The 22501-nt window shown below is 41.8% G+C and overlaps 1 protein-coding gene across 1 annotated transcript in view; it reads right to left on the bottom strand.

The window, feature by feature from the left end:
• The window catches only part of LOC148873875 (protein CHROMATIN REMODELING 24-like), an 89158-nt gene that overhangs the window by 22958 nt on the left and 43699 nt on the right, over nucleotides 1-22501 (bottom strand). Inside the window, exons 5-6 of the mRNA XM_088962007.1 lie at nucleotides 10838-10975; nucleotides 10663-10740 (exon numbers count right to left, since the gene is read on the bottom strand). Of these exons, the coding sequence (XP_088818133.1) occupies nucleotides 10663-10740; nucleotides 10838-10975 (216 nt within the window). The remainder of the gene's footprint in view (nucleotides 1-10662; nucleotides 10741-10837; nucleotides 10976-22501) is intronic.

The raw sequence follows: 22501 nt of genomic DNA, 5'->3' as shown, positions 1-22501 counted from the left end.
CCAATGCTTCTAATCATAGTAATGTTTCATGTATTGCTAAGCCCGCTCCAAATAGTACATTAGGAATAGCATCACAAGTAGTGAGGTGTTCATCCACCGCTGCATTGGCTGTTAAACCGTACTCGTAAGGAAGGATTGAGGGGGGTTCACGCCCATCTAGTGCCTTAAAAGGTGTCATGCTTGCAGATATATGCTAGGAGGTATTATGACAATATTCAGCCCATGGCATCCATGTATTCCATTGTTTGGGGCAATCACTGACAAAGCACCTCAGATATCTCAATACCCCTATTTACCACCTCAATCTAGCCATCAGATTGGAGATGATAGCTAGTGGAATTGTTCAGTTTCATACCTTGTAACATGAAGCAATCCCTCCAAAAATTACTCATGAATGCCAAGTCTCCATCTGAAAGTATGGTTCGTGCAGTGCCATGCAATCGAGTAACCTCCCTCATGAACGCTTCAGCCACTGAAGCTGATGTATAGGGCTATGACAATGGGGCAAAATGTTCGTATTTTGATAGACAATCAATTATCACCATGATGACCATTTTCCCTTAAAAGCCAAAAGTCCTGTAATGAAGTCCATAGAGACTTTGTCCCATACTTGGTCTGGAACTTTTAGGGGCTTTAACAGCCTACATGGCATCTGAGCCTCACACTTTTGCTGTTGGCAAATATGGCATGTTATGACAATCTCCTGTAAGTCCTCAAGATACCTGTGTCCTCCTATTATTGAGTTGTGAAAAGGGCTAACGGGTCAGCAATGTAGGCTGTGTTGGGAGAACCATACAGCCTTTATAGAAAAGGACAGAGCCCACAACTGAGTAACCGGATGTTGAGCTTCAGCCTTGGGCCCATTTGATACGTATTTGAGAGAGGTGCTGATCCTCTTGGGGCTTCCTTCTTGATTCAGTCCAACAGTAAGCAAGTAGTGGACTTTGAGAGGTTTAACTACCCCAATTCATGAAAGCAAGAGAGGGCATCTGCTACTCTATTTGCGGGCCTGGGCTTGTATTGTATAACAGCATCATAGTGCAGTAATTTATATGCCTAGCATTGTTGCTACAGATTCTGAAATTTTTGCTCCAAAATATGTTTCAAACTTTTTTTGATCAATGTGGATGACAAATTTACAACCTAACAGGTAGGCGTGCCATTTAAGAACTGCCAAGATGACTGCCATTAGCTCTTTTTCATAGGATGACTTGGTTTGGGCCTGTGATGACAATTACTTTGCTGAAATAGGTGAGGGGCTTGCCTTCTTGCATTAATACAGCACCAATTCCACTTCCAGATGCATCACACTCAAGAGTAAAAGTCTTGGAGAAATCCAAGAGGGCCAATGTAGGAGGTGTAGATACCGCCTTCTTTAGTGCCTCGAAGGCTTGTTGAGCATAATCATCCCATCTGAAAGCCTCCTTGCGTAGGAGGTGAGTAAGTGGTGCAGCCAATAACTCATACTTGGGTATAAAGCGCCTTTAGTAACCTGTATGGCCCAAGAACCACTTAGGCTCTTAACTGTTGCTGGTAAGGGCTATTTATGTATATAGTTGATCTTTTCCGGGTCAGCCATCACCTTACTGGCTGACACTACATGGCCTAAATACTAAACCTCAGTTTGTCCAAAGACACATTTTGAAGCTTTTGCATACAACTAATTTTGTCTTAGAAGATCCAAGGTAGTAGTGAGATGCTACAGATGTGAGTGCCAATCTCTACTATAGACTAAAATATTGTCAAAAAAAAAACTAATATAAATTGGCGTAAATGGGACCAAAGTACCTCTTTCATGATGGCCTGAAATGTAGACATTGGTCAACCTGAAGGGTATGACTAAGAACTCATAATGCCCATCATTCATTCCAAACACTGTCTTGTGGACATCCTCTGGATGTACTCGGACATGGTGATATCCAAAGCGTAAGTCTAGCTTTGAGAATACCAAAGCTGCTTGCAGGTCATCTAATAATTCGTCTATCAACGGAAAGGGGAAGTCTTTAACTATAAATTGATTTAAAGCTCGAGAGTCTACACAGAACCACCATGTGTTGTCTTTCCTTTTTACCAACAAAATGGGGGAGTACGGACTTGAGCTAGGCTGGATGTGCTTCTTGTCCGGTAATCTCACATAGCCCCAGTCTGTTTAAGCTTTAAGAGAGCTTAGTCATAATCTTCAAACCCTATGGAGCCGCATCTTACGCAGAGAGCTTTGGTAAAGTCTATCCAAGATATTTGGGGATGGGAGCAGCGCAGCCATTGAAACCACAAGATTGTTTCCCCTTCAAGATGGAAGGAAGCTATGGCTACTCGCTGATTATCGGATGTCTCATGATATTCGACGTAGTGTTCAGCCTTAGAGATCCAAGGTATGAAATTGTCACCTATGTATTTCAAAAGTCCAGTTTTGCCATTAATCTACATGTCAAAGCTCCACGGCACCCAGTGGTTTCTTGGTCACAACTTACTCCTTGCATTTCTTCCCTACCACTGGCAAACAAGCTCTTTTCCAATTGCAACAAGACCCCTTCCATGGTTTGGTTGATTTCTTGCAAATCTCTATTCAACTTGTGCAGCTTAACTTCCACTCTGTCGACCCGATCCTTAACTATTTCTGGACGAGTGCTTGGCATCCTCAATCCTCTGTTCAAGGCTTTTTATAACAAAATGTTGGCATTCTGCTCAATTCAGACTCTTCTTTGAGGGAGAGTTCCTCCAACAGAAAATTTGGGAGTTAGAGAGAATGAAAAACGAAGATTTCCTTATTCCTTCAGGTAATCTCTTAATCCTTAAATACTTTTTTAACTAAACTGTAACAAATTTGCAACAGCTTCTTACAACTTGCATCCTTAATTAAGTTCTTGGTTCTAGAATCCTCTTCAGTTGTTGGTGGCTGCTGACATGGCCTCTTTTTTCTCTTCCTGAAATAGGTTTTACCACCGGCTTGGGTTAGCTACCTGAAGAATCCCTAACAAGCACCAAGTCACTCTGCCTTCATTAACATCACAATTCTCTACAACCAAGCTATTCTTCTTAACCAGTCTATACAAACATGGGCAAAGATCGCATAACTTTCCGATTCCTAACCAATCATCTGATATGTCCTGGAGATCTCACACACAATTCTCAAACACACAGCAAAAATACACAGCTCAAATGAAAAGAAACTTGTATTCATTCAATGGAAAGTAATAACAGTTGGTCGGTTCTTCGAGAGACCGCCGGCTCTCCCAAACACTCAAAATATTCCTCACACACAGAATGATCCCTCCCTATCCCGAAACTCCCTTCTTAATCCCTTCTGACATCATAACTAACTCCCTCTAGAAATGCCCAGCTGGCATAGCTACAATAAGCACACCAATATCTAAACATTTCCCTCCTTAACTGACTGCTGACCAGGCTTACGCTACCCTTTCCCTCTCCTAGCATATGTAAGGATAATTGGGGGCCTATCATTACCCGCCGCCCAAAGTCTAACCTTGTCCTCAAGGTTAAAATGAGGAAATTGGTCTCAAAGCAAGTCAAAAGGCTCCCAAGAATCTTCAAAATCAGGCAGGTCCTGCCAATGAATAAGCACTTCCAAACGGCAGCTGGTTCCACAAGCATCTCCATATCAGCAAACAGAGTGGAAGGAATCATAGGAGAAGAGATATGGACTAGACAAGTGGAGAGGCTGGTATAACAGAACTGTAACAGCAGTATATAAATAAGGAAAGGAAGTTAGGAGGGGAATACAATCTCTCTCTCTCTCTCTCTCTCTCTCTCTCTCTCTCACTCAGGAGGCAAGCTCCCTCAAAAGAGTCCCTGAGTTAGGCAATCCCTAACAAGTTGGTATCAGAGCCAAGATGCCAAGCACAAGGTCATCCGCAATGGAGAACAGAGTCGACAACATGGAAGGAGAAATGCAAAGAATATCGGTTGACGTCAAAGAAATCAAAGAAAGTTTTGCATCCTTGCTTGAACGACTGGCACAAGCACCACCTGTGCCAAATCAGGAAGAGCGCAGTGACACCAATCATCGAAGCGGATCAAGAACAACAAGCATCGAGTTTCCCATCTTCGCAGGGGAGATCCCACATCCTGGCTTCTACGAACAGAAAGATACATCGATTACCACGACACACAAGGAACTGATCATGTTCCATTAGCTTCTGCACACCTGGGAGAGGCGATCGTCTGGTACCACTGGTACCGGCGATGGCACCCAAGAGCCACATGGGCAGACTTCACCGACGCCTTAACCATGCGATTTGGAGTCTCGGCTTTTGAGAACTATGATGAAAGCCTCGCTAAGTTACGACAGACCGGCTTCGTCCAAGATTATCAGATGGCGTTCGAAAGATTAGCTGTGCGCGTGCAAGGCTGGCCAGAAAACACGCTTGTCAGCAGTTTTGTTGGTGGACTCAGGGAAGAATTGCAGCTGGAGGTAAAAGCCATGCAGCCCACCACCGTTCTTGAAGCAGCAGCATTAGCTCGACTACATGAAGACAAACTGAATCGGGCAAGAAGTATTAATCGACCTCTGGGAGCTGCGATCAAACAAGGTATACCGAACCTAGAACCAGGTATCTTGAGTAAACCGGAGCCCACATCAGGAGTAGGAATCACAGGCAAGGACACCAACTTTGGCTCAGGCCCCGGCTCAGCCAAGAGGTTAACCTGGGCTGAGATGCAAGCCCGACAGGAAAAGGGCCTTTGTTATGCATGTGGAGACAAATTCAGGCCAGGCCATCGCTGTAAGATCCCTCAAGTTTTCTTCCTTCAACCTAAAACTGAATATGTCGAGCAATCAACAGACATTGAAGAGCCAATGGACAACCAAGAATGGGAGCACTGGACAAAGGAATACCCGGAAGTATCCCTGCAAGCCTTGACCGGTCTTGCTTCTTCTCAAACTATGAGAGTAACCGGACTGGTACAAGGGCGCCATGTGTCGGTTCTAATAGACAGTGGCAGCACCCTCAATTTCATTACCCAAACATTGGTCAGACAACTAGGGATTCCGGTCCCACCATGTACAGCCTTCCGGGTGCACGTAGCTAATGGGAGCAACCTGGTGTGCGACAGTACGTGCACAGAATTAAAGATGAAGATACAAGGACATGAGTTCGAGGTAGATCTGCACCCCCTGGAAATTAGTGGAGCAGATGTAGTTCTCGGAGTCCAATGGTTAAGGCAACTAGGACCGGTGATATGTGATTGGGCCCGTCTCACCATGGATTTTCAAGTGGGCAGCTCACAGGTGCATATTCAAGGGCAGCTGTCCAAGGCTCCAGGACCTATTAGTCTCGCCTCCCTATGGAAACAGGCAGCAGACCCAGCCCACATCGTTTTAATGTAGATAGACTCCCACAAGGGAACGGCCCATTCTAGCCCAAGGAAGTAGATCCGAAGAAGGCCACACACAACTACAGCAACTACTTCAGAAGTTCTCAATGATCTTCCAAGAACCTAAGGAACTACCACCGAAACGTGCCCATGATCATTGCATTCCATTGCTGCCCGGAACTGCACCCACAAATGTAAGGCCCAATCGTTACCCTTATTTTTAGAAACTAGAGATTGAGAGGCAAGTGCAAGATATGCTTGACAGAAAAATTATACAACCCAGCCAAAGCCCATTCTCCTTGCCAATATTACTTGTGAAAAAGAAGGATGGGACATGGCGGTTTTGTATAGACTATAGGGCTCTGAACAACATTACTATGAAGGATTGATTTCCCATACCGGTAATCGATGAACTACTAGATGAACTCGACAGGGCCACCATATTCTCTAAACTAGACCTGAGATCGGGATATCATCAAATTCGGGTCCATGAGGGAGACATCCACAAGACTGCTTTTCGTACACACGAAGGGCATTATGAATTTCTGGTTATGCCGTTTGGGTTGACCAATGCGCCAGCTATGTTTCAAGCCCTTATGAATGACATATTTCAACCCCATTTGCGCAAACTTATACTCGTTTTTTTTATGATATACTTGTATATAGCGCTACATGGGACGAACACCTAGTACATCTACAAATTACATTAGAACTGCTAAGGACTCATAAACTCCTTGCAAAGGAGTCAAAATGCGCATTGGGACAGACAAAAGTACACTATTTAGGGCACGTGGTCGAAAACGGCATTGTAGCAGCAGACCCGGAAAAGATCTCAAGCATGATAAATTGGCCCGACCTCAAAATGTTAAGGAGTTACGAGGCTTCTTAGGTTTAACAGGGTACTACTAGTGATTCATTAGAGGGTATGGACTGATTGTTGCCCCTTTGACAAGTTTGCTTAAGAAGAATGGGTTTTGCTAGACTAGGGAGGCCCAACAGGCCTTCGAGACACTCAAAACAACTGTCTCATCCCCACCGACGCTCGCACTTCTAGACTTCTCAAAGGACTTCATCATTGAATGTGATGTGTCAAGCCAAGGAGTTGGTACAGTTCTCATGCAAGAAGAAAGGCCACTAGCATTTTTCAGCAAAGCAATGACAACACAGAAATGGGCCAAAACAGTATACGAACGCGAACTGATAGCAATTGTTCTCGCAGTTCAGAGGTGGCGGCCCTACCTTCTAGGAAGGAGGTTCATCATACGAACTGACCACCAGAGCCTGAAATTTCTGTTGGAGCAGTCGTACTATCCCCGGAACAGCAGCGATGGATAGCCAAATTACTTGGCTACGATTATGTCATTAAATACAAGGTAGGACACACTAACAAGGTGGCGGATGCACTGTCACGCCAGCCACAACTATTTCCATTACTTCTCACGGGCCCAACATGTTCCATCATGGGTCAGCTAAGGGAAGAAGCTGAAAGGAACCCACAACTGAGCAATTTGCGTTCACAGGTCCAAGAGGATCCTACTAGCCACCCAGGGTACACAGTGGAGAATAACTTGTTGCTGTATAAACGCCGAATGGTGATACCACAGGATTCAGCCCATTTTCAGCAGCTTCTGGAAGTGTTCCACTCATCCCAGCAAGAGGACACTCAGGGATCCTGCGCACTTACAAGAGACTAGCCACCCAATTCCACTGGAAAGGCATGCGAAATTCGGCCCAAAAATTCATAGTCGAATGCGTCATTTGCCAGAAAAATAAGGCGGATACCCAGTCTCTAGCAGGACTGCTACAACCACTCCCAATTCCTACACAAGTGTGGGCAGATATATCCATGGACTTTATAGCGGGGCTCCCCCTTTCCTATGGCAAGTCCGTCATTCTCGTAGTGGTTGATAGATTCACCAAATACTGCCATTTTCTCCCTCTATCCCACCCCTTTACAGCCTCCATGGTGGCTGAGATTTTTACTAAGGAGGTGGCATGACTGCATGGTACCCCTAACTCTATTGTCTCAGACCGCAACCCCTTTTTAATGAGTCGTTTCTGGGCAGAACTTTTTCGACTACAGGGATTGAAACTCTTCAAATCTACCAGCTACCACCCTCAAACAGATGGGCAGACTGAGGTGGTCAACCGGAGTTTGGAAACCTATCTAAGGTGCTATGCAAGGGATAGGCCACGTCTATGGTTCAAGTGGCTTCATTGGGTAGAATGGTGGTACAATACCACGTATCATAGTGCAGCAGGAATGACTCCCTTCCGGGCATATGGACAGGACCCACCTCCCCTACTCGCATATGAGAAAGGGTCTACAGCAATAGCAGTAGTAGAAGACCAACTCCTCCAGCGAGATAGGGTGTTACAAGATCTCAAATCCCACCTCCATCGAGCCCAACAATGGATGGCAGACTCCTACAACAGAAGGCATAGGCTTGTCCAGCACCAGATTGGGGAGCAAGTCTTCCTTGAATTACAACCATACAAGCAAGTTTCAGTAGCAAGCCACCGGTGGAACAAACTGAGCCCTAGGTACTTCGGCCCATTTCGGATTGTGGAACGCATTGGGTCGGTGGCATACGGGCTTAACCTCCCAGCAACATCAAAATTACACCCTGTATTCCATGTATCCCTATTGAAGAAATGGCCAAAAACAGGAGCAATAACAACAACCAACCTCCCATCATTCTCGGAAGATGGCCAAGTTCAAAATGAGCCCACTCAGATAACAGATTTTAGGTGGATACGCAAAGGGAATCACATCGAACCAGAGGCATTGGTGGTATGGTCAGGTCTCCCAATTGAGGATGCAACTTGGGAACCTTACTTGAATTTACAGAATAGATTCCCACATCTTGACCTTGAGGGCAAGGTCGCTTTCAAGGGAGGAGGGACTGTTGAGACACAAATAAAAGGAATACAAGTGTACAAGAAAAGGCCACGCCAGCCTTTAAAGAATGTAACTAACAGCCAACCACTAGAACAAACTAAATAACAAACTAGACAAGTGGACTAGACAAGTGGAGAGGTTGGTATAACAGAATTGTAACAGCAGTATATAAATAAGGAAAGGAAGTTAGGAGGGGAATACAATCTCTCATTCTTTCTCTCTCTCTCTCTCTCTCATTCAGGAGGCAGGCTCCCTCGAAAGAGTCCCTGAGTTAGGCAGTCCCTAACATTCCTTGTCCTCCATTTAACTTTCTTTAACAGATCCCTATAGCCCCAACAAGTTGTTTCTAGGCTAATCAGCCAGCCTACTACTACCTTGGAATCCCCTTCTACTAACAGGTTGTTCACTCCAATTTGACTAGCCATCTGTATACCTTGTACCGCTGCTAGTAGCTCTGTCCTTACTGAATCACCTTCACCCACTGGTCCTGAAAATAGAGACAACATATTGCTGTCTTTGTCTCTCAGAATCCCACCAATTCTGGATGGCCCTAGATTACCTTGGCAGCTTCCATCAAATTTCAATTTTACCACACCATCTGGTGGGGATTTCCATTCAACTTGTGAATTGATCTTGGTGGAGACTGTAGAAGCCACTGCAGCCCAATTTCTCCTTAAGTCATCAAAGGAGTAATCTGCCAACAAGTGTGAAGATTTTAACCATGAGATAGTCCTTGTCAATATGCATTCCTTGATTTCAGCAAGACTTCTTTCCTATTCTTGAAACATTCTAGCATTTCTCTCCTCCCATACAGTCAACGTAGCAGCTCTGATACATTTCCACATTAGCTTCCCTCTTTTTGTCACTCTCCCAAAAGCAGCTGGAGTGAACAGCAGCTTTACTTCAGAGGGCAAGTTCCACCTGCACCCAAATAATGAAACAACCCAGTTCCAAATATTGGCAGCAAAGGAGCATGATCTCAACAAATGGTTACAATCCTCACCTTTCACTTTACACAGAAAGCACCAATTAGGGGACAAACACATAAAAGGTATCTTCTTTTGCAAGTTTTCCACAGTATTGATCTTACCAATAATAGGCTTCCCAACAGAACATTGCTATTTTGGGGGGAATTGGTTTTGACCAAACCTCTTTAACAGGGAAGACCTGAGAGGAGGGGTTGGAGCAAAGGGCTTTAAAGAAAGAAGCACAAGTGAATGAGCCAACCAGGGTTAGGGACTAGACTCTTTTTACTACTTCATGCCACAACCTCTCCCTCTCCAGGGGCCACCTCCAAAGCCACTTACCTAAAAGAGCCTCATTCTTACTCACCACATTCCCTAAGCCTAGGCCTCCTTTGCTCCGACACACCACCTCCCGCCTAATCAAGTGATCTTTTTTCTCTTCACCAGGTTCCCATCAGAAATCCCTCATCAGTTTTTCCAACCTCTTTGCCTCCCTTTTAGGAATTCTAAAGTCTGACAAGAAGTATAAAGGCAAGTTGGCTAAAGTTGCTTTAATCAAAGTAACTCTACCCCCTTGGAAATATAGTTTCTCTTCCAAGCTTGGAATTTTTCCAAGCTGACAAGAAGTATAAAGGCAAGCTGCCAATCAAAGTAACTCCTCAATTAGCCTTCTTTTCCTAGCACTCCCCAGCCCCCTTACATTCCAACTAATGATTTTCATGGAGATAAGAGATTTGGCAGCCCCTTTTGAGATCAGGCCCCTACTTGAAGGCTTTCCTTCTCTCCCCTCTTCCGCTGAATTCCAAGTTTTCTTCTATATCTGATATCAACCTTTCCACCTCTGATATTTTCTTCTTCCTTCGGTTGTTAATTTTTCTTCTGAGATCAGGCCCCTACTTGTATTTCTCAATTTTGTAAAATTCAGATATTGAAAGAAATACAACTGGTATCCAATGATCCAATCAAAAGAATTCTTTTATTGTTGACACACACACACACACACACACACACACACATATATATATATATTGGTTTTAATTCAGTTCATCTATTGCTTCAAGTCAGAATCAAAACATTTTCTCAACAAATTGCAAAAATGTAATTAAGGGGGCCATCCATAGAAAACCACAAATGGGTCTTACACAAAATAACAAAAACTCTATAATTTAATTGAGTGTATTATTTTGTATAAAATTTCCTCATACAAATAATGAAATCAAACTCAACAAGTGGTATTCTAATTAACCTCAATATAGATTTTTCAATAATCAAAACTCATTACATTTAAATAATGACACCAAGTATCAACAACTATATATAGTTAAAATACCATATGTATGGATATATGCATGCATGTACAGATATTGGTGCATTTATAATAGAAAATTCTAAAAGTAGATACTTCCATTCATATACATATAAAGCAATCAAAGAGATAACAGACATTGAACATATCAGTACCGTCAATGCAGCCAATGGTGACCCATCAAATGATGAAAGAACCAGCTCACTGTTCAAGAAAGCTTCATATAGTTGTCTCTACACAAGTGAAAGAACAGTTATGAAATTATCACATCAATTCAAAGTTATGGTGTTAAGATGGATTAAGTTAACTGTCAAAAAATTAGACCAAAACCTGGCAAGGGGCTAATCTCAACCACACAATGAGCTCAACCTTTTTAGAAAGCTTGGCACTTGTCGATGCTTCATTTTCACAAAAAACTTCACTTTTTAAACGACGCAAGAAATATGGTTCAATGCGTTCTCTTAGCTCCTGAAAAAAAATTCAGACTTGTACTTCACGTTCTAGAATCTTGGAGTACTATCTGATAGTGATTGAGATGAATGCGAATCAAAGCTAAATGCAAAAAGTTCAAAACAAGCTTTCATGTTAAGTCAAATAAAAAATCAAAATAAATGAACAGTTGAATAGACAAATAATTGAAATAAGAAATTAAACAATGAACAACAAGCAAAGTAGAGAATGAATTGATTGAAAAAGAAAAGAAAATATAATGGATGTAATCTATGTAATTACTACTATGAGATGTAAATCAGTCCTTTAATATCAAGATTAAACTTAGTGATTAGCAAAATAAAACAGGTCTGAATAACTGTACAAGAGAAGAAGATGGCGAAGAGAAGAGGTAAGAGAAGGAGTCGAATAATTCTCCATTCTCCTCTAACCCTATTTTATTAAGATCTAAAAATTTGATGATGACAAGAATGCCCTTAAGTGGGTGGCCAGCTTGGCAGTTACATAAAGAAAAATAAAACAAGAATAAATAACAGGCCCAGTAAGTGTGGCCCATCAACATAATAAAAGATATTACAAGAGAGGCTATTAGGGCCCATTCGGCCCAATCTCTTTACACTATGCATACTTTGCATTAATTAATTCAGTTTACCATTACATATCAAAAAGAAAAGAAAGGAAATATGCCATACTTTACACTCCCCCTCAAGCTAAGCATAGATGTCAATCATGCCCAACTTGCTTATATAGTGTGTCAATTTCCCCCTTGGAACTCCCTTGGTCAAGATATCAGCCATTTCCTCTTCTGATGTGATGAATGGTAAGCAAACTTCTCCTGAAGAGACTCTTTCCCTTATGAAATGCCTATCAACCTCAATGTGCTTAGTTCTGTCATGTTGAACAGGATTATGTGCAATATTGATAGCAGCTTGGTTGTCACAATAGAGAATCATTGGTTTCTCGTAATCCACCCTCAATTCCTCTAGAAGGGACCGTAGCCATAGTAATTCTGACACACCATGAGCCATTGCCCTATATTCTGCTTCAGCTGAGGATCTAGCAACTACTAATTGTTTCTTACTCCTCCAAGACACAATATTCCCAGCAACCAAAGCACAATAACCAGAGGTGGACCTTCTGTCATCAATACATCCTGCCCAATCTGCATGATAAAGGCTTCCAGCTTCGTGTGACCATGCTTAGAAAATAGAATACCTTTCCCTGGAGTACCTTTCAAGTAGCACAGAACCCTTTCTGCAACAGCTAGATGAATATCTCTGGGAGAATGTATAAACTGACTAATAACACTTACTGCATAGGAAATATCTGGCCAAGTCATGCAAAGGTATAACAACTTCCCAAGAAGTCTCTAAAACACTCACTTATCAGACAAAGGTTCAACATCTATGGCAGAAAGCTTACGATTAGGATCAATGGGATTGGAGATAGGTTTAGCTCCAAGTTTACCAATTTCAGCAAGAAGATCAAGGACATATTTGCGTTGAGATATGAAGATACCATCCTTAGACCGAGCAACTTCAATGCCCAAGAAATACCGAAGACCTCCCAAGTCTTTGATTTCAAATTCAGAGTTGAGAAATCCATTTAGTTTACTGGCCTCTTCAATGTAATTACCCGTGACCACAATGTCATCAACATAAACAATCAAGAAGGTCACCAGAGAGTCATTTCTCTTCAAGAACAGTGTATGATCAGATTGTGTTTGAATGTAGCTAAAGGAGACAAGAGCAGCCCGAAATCTCTCAAACCAAGCCCGAGGAGATTTTTTGAGACCATAAATAGATTTGTGTAGTTTACACACCTTGCCTTTCATTTCTTTCCCATACACTCCTAGAGGTAGAGACATATAGACCTCTTCATGCAAGTCTCCATTCAAGAAAGCATTTTTAATGTCAAACTGGTGTAGGGGCCAGTCAAAAGTAGCTGGTAGAGAAAGTAAAACCCTGACTAAAATCATTTTAGCTACAGGAGCAAATGTCTCAAGATAGTCAATGCCATACATTTGGGTGTAACCCTTAGCAACCAACAGAGCCTTGAACCTCTCAACAGAGCCATCAGATTGATACTTAATGGTAAACACCCATTTACAACCCACTAGTTCCTTCCCTTCCAGCAAGTCCACAATATCCCAAGTATGGTTCTTATGCAATGCATCAAGTTCAGTCATCATAGCATCCCTCCATTCAGCTTGAGATAATGCTTCCGATACAGACCTGGGTATCACATGGGAAGAAACAGATGCAAGAAAGTAGTAGGAAGGGGAGAGAAGACTATAAGATAAGTGTTTGGAGATACAGTGGGTTGTACACTTCCGCTTGCCCTTGCAAAGAGCAATAGGAAGGTCAAGGTCTGGGTGTTAGACAGTTTTGTATAACCTTAGCTTCAATCAGAATGATGTACATTATGAGTTTATTGTAAATGAATAAAAGTACATATTTGATTCATGTTCCCTTGGTATGTTTCTGTGTAATACCCTTAAACTGGACACTTAGTGAGACTCGTGTTAGTTTAGAATGTTCACAGCCAATGGGTCGGTCTGGGGAGACCTATCCTGATAAGGCTAACACAGTTGTGCCACCAAGTCGGTTGGGGTGGCCTATCTCAGCTGCCAGGGTGAGACCCTAGGCACATACAGTGTAGGATTAATTTAATCTTTGAACTAGACCAGATTTCCAGTATTGCCCTGGACCTTGGAGATTAATGGGCAAAACTGGAAAGTTACACCCGACCCCTAGACTCGATTATGATACTGCACTAGGTGTCGGATTGGGCTGTCTTTGATGTACCAATCAATGAGATCCTTAGTGGGGGTCAAAACCTGGGTATGTTGAGACAATCTGAGAATTCATCTGAGTGGGTGATAATAGTGACAGGATCAGCCCCTTTGTCGGACAAAGGTAATGATCGGGGGTGCACTCTCTCTAATGGAAACCAAGACTGTCGGCAGCCGATTTCAATCGTTGAGATTTGTTTTGCATAATATATTTTATATGAGATATAAAAGTATATATATTATGGTTTCTGAAATGTTTGAAAAAGGTTTTAATTCCCGGGATCCATATAAGCAGAGAGTGCAACACTATTCCTTGCAGCCGAGGGAAAGGTCCTCTCTTGTCGGGCAGTGTTTGATCGTTATGGGCTGAGAGGTTGAGTGTAAGACCATTGAGGATAATACCTGATGGGCTAATCTTGCATCTGCCCACAGTCCCTGGGTGTTACAAGGTGGTTTGGCCCAGGGACCACTTAGGGTAACTGTTGGGCCCATAGAGCCCATTTGATGGGTTTTAGGGGGGTGCACTATCCATAACAGTGTATTCGGCCAAGCCTTGTAACAAAGGCCGAGCTGAACCCATGTGGCTGATGTGTAGATCAATGCTTGGGTCCCACGCCATACAAGGAAGCCCAACTGGGCAGCAGTTAGGAAGGCTAAGTGAGCACATAACCTTAATGGGCCTCAAGCCCATTTCGAACTAGGCTAATTTAATGAGTTAAATATGGGGCGAATTCTGAGATGGATTAGCAAATAGGATAGGGTCTTAACCCTATCCACTCGAAGAGTCCAAATCTGAATGTGATTTCGATCAAGAAACCTCCTAATGAGATTAGGAGAAGACTGATCTAATCTGCAAATAAGATAAGGGTTTATCCTTATCACCTAAAGGGATGTCTGATCCAAATATGATTTGGATCAGCAACTCCCAATTGGATTGGGAGCTGATCCTTTAGGGTTACAAAAGAAGGAAGGGGCGGCAGCCTTTAAAAGGCACATATTCACATCCTCTTTAGAGCTGAAATCACAGAAGAAAGAATTAAGCAACCCTGCAGAATTCTTTCTTGCCGCCTACCTTGCCAATTCGATCTCCAGTTCAGTGGGAGAAGTCAAGATTTGATCTTGATATCAATTCTTTGTGAAAGGACTGATAGGAAGCTGTATTCATGTGCCATCCTGCTATTTCTTGCAAAGGACTAGGTTCTTGGAGAAGAACACTGTTGATTCTACTCCATCCTGCACTACGCCATCTTCAGTGGGAGCAGTCTTTGGATCCTTCCTTGGTCGTGAACACCTCCATTGGGAAATATTACTTCTCCGTATCAAGTATAATTCTCTCCTACTGCTTTTGTTGAGATCTGGTTCAGTTTATGGTTCAAAATTGATCATTGAAAATATGATTTTCTAAATAGGGAATTCGATGCCCAGTTGAAAGGGAGAGAAATTTTTTTGAAATTCGCCCACCTTATTCTGCAAGAATTAGGCGTCCATACAATGGATCTCTCATCCCTTCACTAGGACAGTCAGAGATGGGTCAGTAGAGGGCTGACCTGTTTCCTCAAGAATGATGGGAGTAGCAAGATGCTCTTCTGAAGGAGTGAAAACAACCTGCACATGTCTGAATCTCTGCCTTTGGTACCACCTTTGGAGAGCAGGAGCAGAAGGAGGAGGAGCAGGGATATCAGAGGTAGGTCCAGTGGAAGAGGTGGACACCCCATGATCAGACTCACAAGGGATAGGAAGAGGAACAGCTGGAGACATAACAAAGGGCTCACCAGATTTCTCCCCCTCAGGAGGAATACTAAAGAAGGGAGTCAACTCGGCAAAGGTGACATCCCGAGATACAAAGCGGGTGCCACGAACTGGATCAAAACAGCAATAACCCTTCTATGTGAAAGCATATCCCAGAAACACACTTATGAGCCTTAGGTTCAAACTTGTGCCTTTGGTGACTATGAATATGCACATAGCGAGCACATCCAAACACACGGAGAGGAAGAGAAAAGAGATCCTCATCCGGGAAGAGAAGACTAAAAGGAGTTTTAAAGCCAAGGACCCGGGAGGGCATACGATTGATCAGAAAGGTAGCAGTAAAAACAGCATCTCCCCAAAACTTTACAGGAACATGGGATGCAAACAAGAGGGATCTGGCAACCTCAACCACATGCCTGTCCAAACACACGGAGAGAAAGAGAAAAGAGATCATCATCCGGGAAGAGAAGACTAAAAGGAGTTTTAAAGCCAAGGACCCGGGAGGGCATACGATTGATCAGAAAGGTAGCAGTAAAAACAGCATCTCCCCAAAACTTTACAGGAACATGGGATGCAAACAAGAGGGATCTGGCAACCTCAACCACATGCCTGTTCTTTCTTTCCACCACCCCGTTTTGTTGTGGAGTGTAGGAACAAGAACTTTGATGAATAACCCCAAAAGTTTCAAGATAGGTGGAGAGGGTTCTCTCAAAATACTCCTTAGCATTGTCAGAGCGGAATATTATGATACGAGTATTAAACTGGGTGAGGATGAGTTCATGAAAATTTTTCACAATAGCTGGTACTTCATCCCTGGATTTCATGAGATAAATCTAAGTGTAACGCGAATAATCATCAATAAAAATGATAAAGTACCTGTAACCCCCCATGGTTGGCATGTGATATGGCCCCCACACATCAGAGTGAACAATATGGAAAGGAGAAAGTGATCTTTTATTGCTAATTGAACAGGAATGTCTACAATGCTTTGCCAGGTCACATGATTCACAATGAAGACTCGATAAAGACACTCCTTTAAACATATCTGGGAACAGATGACTCAAAGCAGAAAAAGACAAGTGACCAAACTAAAAATGACATAATAAAATTTTGTTAACAGACTCTAACACGACTGACTCTAAGGCAACTCCATGAGGTGGTCCAAAAGCTTGATCCAGTGTGTCCAGCAAGTATATTCCGTTCGCCTCATGGCCACTCCCAATCATCCTCTGAGACTGTAGGTCCTGAAAAACACAATGAGTGGGAAAGAAGGTTATGCTGCAATTCATGGACTTTGTTAAGCTACTAACAGATAAGAGGTTTGTGTTAAGCTTCGGGACATGAAGAACAGATGATAAGAACAGGGTGTCAGAGGTCTTTATATCACCTTTACCAGAGATGGGGGCAAGGGACCCATCGGCAAGGGATATTTTCTCTTTCCCAGAGAGAAGGTGATATGAGCAAAAAAGGTTAGATAGACTGGTCATATGGTCTGATGCACCGGAATCGATAATCCAAGGGATTTTATGATTACCTGAAATTGAAGCATGATTTGCAGAAGCACGAGTACCTGAGTTAGCAAAAGCCGATGAAGATGATGTACTGTTGGAAGGGTGAGCTGAAGAAACTACAGCTTCCAGGTGATTTAGGAGCCTCCCTTCTCAAAATCCAGCTTCATTGCATCCAACTGCTCAATGGTTGATTTCTCTTCACTCTCCTTACTTCCCCCTTCAGGTACTGTAGCAGCATTAGCAGTCTTGGGTTTTCCCACCTGACTGCCCTTCTTAGGGTTATTATTGTTCTTAAATCTATCAAGGAGAAGTCCAAGATGAAGCTTCCAGAAGGTGTCCTTTGTATGACGTGGTTTCTTGCAATATTCACACACCTGCTCTCTTTTCTCAGTAGGGCCCTTTGGTTTCATTCCCACATGTGCAAAATGTTCTATAGGTGGACTTTGCAACTGAACCTGCCGCCTACTCTCCTCACTACTTATCATAGCATATGCCTGTGAAAGAGAAACCTCATCCCTGGCCAAAATATTCTGTCTGATAATATCGAACTCAGGGTTGAGTCCAGTGAGAAGCTCAAACACCCTATTTCTCTCCACTAGCTTTCTATACATTTCAGCATCCTTTTTACTCTCCCATACCACTGTCTCCATAACATCAATTTCCTACCATAGGGATTTTAGTATAGAGTAGTAGATTGCTACACTCTTCTCCCCCTATCTCAGATTTTTCACATCACTTTTCAATTTGTACGGTCTGGCTACATTCAGTTTATGTGAATAAGTCTCAATTACACTGTCCCATATCTCCTTAGTCAAAGACATCCAGAGATAGTGTTGGCCTATATGGGGTTGCATAGAGTTGACAAACCATCCTATAACAATATATTTCTCTTGCATCCATTTTTCAAATTCAGGGTCTGTCTCTTCAGGTTTCACCTTACTGCCTGTGAGATACCCGAGTTTTCCTCTACTACAAACATAGATTTTTATAGACTGTGCCCAAGCAAGATAGTTCGTCCCATCTAGCTTAATTGCGGTAACACCAATCAAAGCGGAATCTACTGAGGCAGGTCCAGAAACCGGCACCTGCTTGAACTCACTTCCATATGTCTCTATTAATCAAACGGAAATCAAAGAACAGAAATTTTGACTATGTAAACTTACTTGAAGTCAAACTAGAACTCGAGTGCTTGAAAAACTAGGGTTTTGCTCCGTCCAGTAGATGGGAGGAAGAGAGAAGATGTTGTCGCACCTACCAGACTAACCCAAACTCCTCCAAACCTGAACCTCCCTCCTTTAAAAGTCACAAGACACCTTCCAAGCACAGAGCGCCGCACCCGAGCTTCACCTTTCCTGGTAACCTCGAAAATCTCTAGTCGGCTAGGGTTTCGGGTAGCAGCAGAACAACATCACTTCTTGGCAAAATCTAGCAAGAACTAAACTCTCTAAACCCTTCCACCAACTAGGCAAGTGATTGTCTATACTATAGAGAACCTATCTCTTCATACACTCTCTTGATTTTAGAGTGTACAGGAACGAAGAAAAAGAAGGAAGAGGAACTAAACCCGCTCTGATACCAAGATGTAAATCAGTCCTTTAATATCAAGATTAAACTTAGTGATTAGCAAAATAAAACAGGTCTGAATAACTGTACAAGAGAAGAAGATGGCGAAGAGAAGAGGTAAGAGAAGGAGTCGAATAATTCTCCATTCTCCTCTAACCCTATTTTATTAAGATCTAAAAATTTGATGATGACAAGAATGCCCTTAAGTGAGCGGCCAGCTTGGCAGTTACATAAAGAAAAATAAAACAAGAATAAATAACAGGCCCAGTAAGTGTGGCCCATCAACATAAAATAAAAGATATTACAAGAGAGGCTATTAGGGCCCATTCAGCCCAGTCTCTTTACACTATGCATACTTTGCATTAATTAATTCAGTTTACCATTACATATCAAAAAGAAAAGAAAGGAAATATGCCATACATTAATGGAGAGTTGTTGTGAACAGACAATACCAGAGGTATAGGAGAATCTTCATTCTCCCATTCAACTCCAACAGATTGTTCTTTTGCCAACAATCTATAAGATACACTTATTTTGACTAATAAATGCAATCCATCTCTAAACATCATATAATTGAAACACATTGAGACTATTTCATATGGATAGCACACCTCTAGATTGGTATAGCAGCTACAACATTAGATACCAAATAGTAGCCATCAGTTTATGACATACTCATGCCCGTTTATTACCTAATATTACAGTTTTATGAAGTGCACCTTATAAAAAAATCACAAAACCAATCTCAAACACAAGATGCAAATTGCAGGAAATTAGTTGAAAAGAGTTGTGTGGTAGGTGTTCATCTGGAGGATAGTGTTGTTGAGTCTATTGCAGCTTACTTGGGATGCTCTATTGCCTCCTAGCATTTAACTTATTTGGGTTTTACCTTTGGGTGGGAATCCTAAGGAAAGCAGTTTCTGGAATCCAATTGTGGAGAAATTTGAAAATAGATTGGCAACATGGAAAAAGAATTACATCTCCTTGAGTAATTTTGATCAGGGCCAGGCTTACCAATCTCCCGGTGTACTTCCTTTTTATTTTCAAGATCCCTCTAGGGAGGCTAAAAATTTGGAAAAGTCGATGAGCGGTTTTCTGTGGGAACTAGGGGGTGAAAAAAAGGATGATTTAATTAGTTGGGAGATTGTTAACCACAGTAAAGAGAGGAGGCTCGGTTTAGGGAATTCAGCTCTTAAAAATGAACCTTATTGAGAAAATGGCCGTGGAGATGGCCGATGGAGAGAGAGAGAGAGAGAGAGAGAGAGAGAGAGAGAGAGAGATTTTGTAGCATATGGTGGTTGATAATATTCATGGCTGTTCTGATTTAGGTTATGCCAAAGTATCACGTCAGGCTACCCTATCAACACCTTAGAAAGCAATACATGTCATTCCTCCCAAATTTATCCAATGTGTAAGGTATGATGTTTGTGTGGGCAATCTTGTTCTTTTTTGGAAAGATTCTTGGGTGGGTACCTTGCCTCTCAAAGACCTTTCCCCCTCCCTTTACTCTCTTTCCCTTCAGAAAAAAAGAGCTTATTTCCTCGTTTCTCTCCCCTCTACCTCTTTCTTTGAACTGGAACTTCGGATTTCGCAGAGGTTTGCGGGAGGTTGAACTTCCTTTGCGTCATTGAGTTGCTTTCTTCTCTTGGTAAAGTTTGTTTGGACCCTTCTTTTGATAAGAGAGTGTGGGCCCCTGCTCCCCAAGGCTCTTTTTCTTGTGCTTCTTTCTTTAAATTCAAGTGTTCAATAATGTGCCTGGGTCTTTCCCTATGCGAGAAGTTTGGACCAAGCCTATTCCCCCTAAACTAGTTGTCTTTTGCTAGGAAGTGTACCATGGTAAGATTAATACTTTGGAAAACTTGCAAAAGAAAAGACCTTTTCTGTGTCTATCCCCAAATTGGTGTACATTGTGCAAAACCCATAGTGAGGACTACTACCACTTACTGATTTCCCGCCCCTTTGCTACAACTCTGTAGGATTGGATTTCTGATTTGTTTGGTTGCAGGTGGATTTTGCCATCAGAAGTAAAATTGTTGTTTAGCTCATCTACCCTTGTTTGGCCAACAAAAAACGGGAAACGCATGTGGAGATGCATTAGAGCAACTACATTGTGGACTATTTGGGAAGAAAGGAATTCTAGAATTTTTCTAGACAAGGAGAGAACTCTTCCAGCAATGGAGTGTATATTAACAAGAGCTTCTACACTGGTTGAGAACCCTAGACTCCTTTACTCCTTTTTCCTTTGATGACTTGTGGAGAACTGAGTTGTAATAGCTAACATGACCTCTCAGAAAAACAACTCTGCAACAGTTTGGTACCTCCTCCGGAAGGTTTTATAAAACTGAATTTTGACAGGAGCAATCGAGGCAATCTAGATTTGTTAGGGATTGAAGGAGTCTTGATAACTGAGGAAAGCAAGATCTTATCTCTGTTTTCAGACCCAATGGGAGTAGGTATTCTACAGGGGCTGAGTTGTTGACCACTGTACAAGGTATTCAGATTGCCAACCAACTTGGGATAGAGAAATTACTAATTGAAGGGAACTCTTGGAGATACAGGGATCACATGAAAAAAAAAAAAATTAAATGGTTAACTTAACAAGACACATGATAAATAGAGTCCAATGGGTGGGCAGGTCAGCAAATGCTTTCATTGACTCTCTTGCCAAACCACGGGTATCTAGGGAAGAGCTATTTTGGTCAAGTATGTACCTTTTCTGGTTTTTCTTGTTTCACTGTAAATCTAGGAGAGGCTGCACCTCGCGCCTCTCCAAGGGATATTTGTAACACCTTAATTCTCTCATTAATGCAATTATACTTCAATTATAAAAAAAAAAAACGTAGATTCCCCACTTAAATCAAAATGAAAACATTTAACAAAGATTCCAAGACACCTCAAAGCTAGATGGAGACCACAAAGGAGATCGATTTGTTTTTCAAGAGAGACAAAAAAGGAACAATAACAATCTTCCAAAGGATAGTGTCCCAAACAAAGGTTTTCTAAAACCTAGTCTTCTTTCTATTTACAATTGTTGTAGATTCTAATAAAATTGCATGTCGAGCACAAACTTGTTCTCAAAATATAGAAAGCACAGTGCATGGATATATAATTTATATTACAATTTTTTATAAAAAAACTTATATTACAATTTAAAGCATATAACATGGATAGGTAATCCAATGTTTGGGTAACATGGAGCACAAGAACAGTAGTTGGTACAAGGTTAACTCGCAACTACTGTTTTCAACCCAAGGTCAAAGCAGTTAATCAGACCAGTCAACCTATCACCCAGCAAAATTTTGACTTCGTTTCACTACAGAACCGCTTGCCTGCAAAAACCATTAACTCAATTAACAACCCAATGCCAAACCATTTGACCAAGTCAATAGATCACAGGTCAAACTTTAATTATCTTTCTTCTATTTTTGTATTTTTATCCATGTCCACTAATAAAAATGAATCCCATTTATCCCACTTATTTTCCTTTAATATGATGAATGCATTACATTAGAGATAATGCCAAATTTTTAAACAACTTTTTTTGCATTTATGGAATTTTTGTATTTTTTATTTTTTATAGTTATTAGTTAATTATGACATAATGAGTTGACCCATTTGAGCCAAATGATTGAACAAATAACCCATCACCTAGATAGATACGTGGCTCTATTTCCAAGTAGGTTTTAAAAATACCAATCTCAATGGTTTAACTTAAATCACATTGGGAATCGGAGCAGTAAGATATTTTGCTAGAAAACACAACAAAATATGTTATTATAGTTTCAAACATGTAGGCGCCATTATGTCATGGCCTCATGGGGTTAGTCGATGAGCCCTGTACAGTGCCCGATTAGATCGAGTAAGCCTACGAAAGCAAGCAACACACAAAAAGGCACACAAATTGATCAAAAAGGAATTTTATATTTA

This window comes from Nelumbo lutea, chromosome 1 (genome assembly GCF_056320005.1).
Source record: "Nelumbo lutea isolate HS-2025 chromosome 1, American lotus-T2T, whole genome shotgun sequence".
NCBI lineage: Eukaryota > Viridiplantae > Streptophyta > Magnoliopsida > Proteales > Nelumbonaceae > Nelumbo > Nelumbo lutea.
Note: the sequence above shows the minus strand (reverse complement) of the source record. Positions and strands in the feature narration are given on the sequence as shown.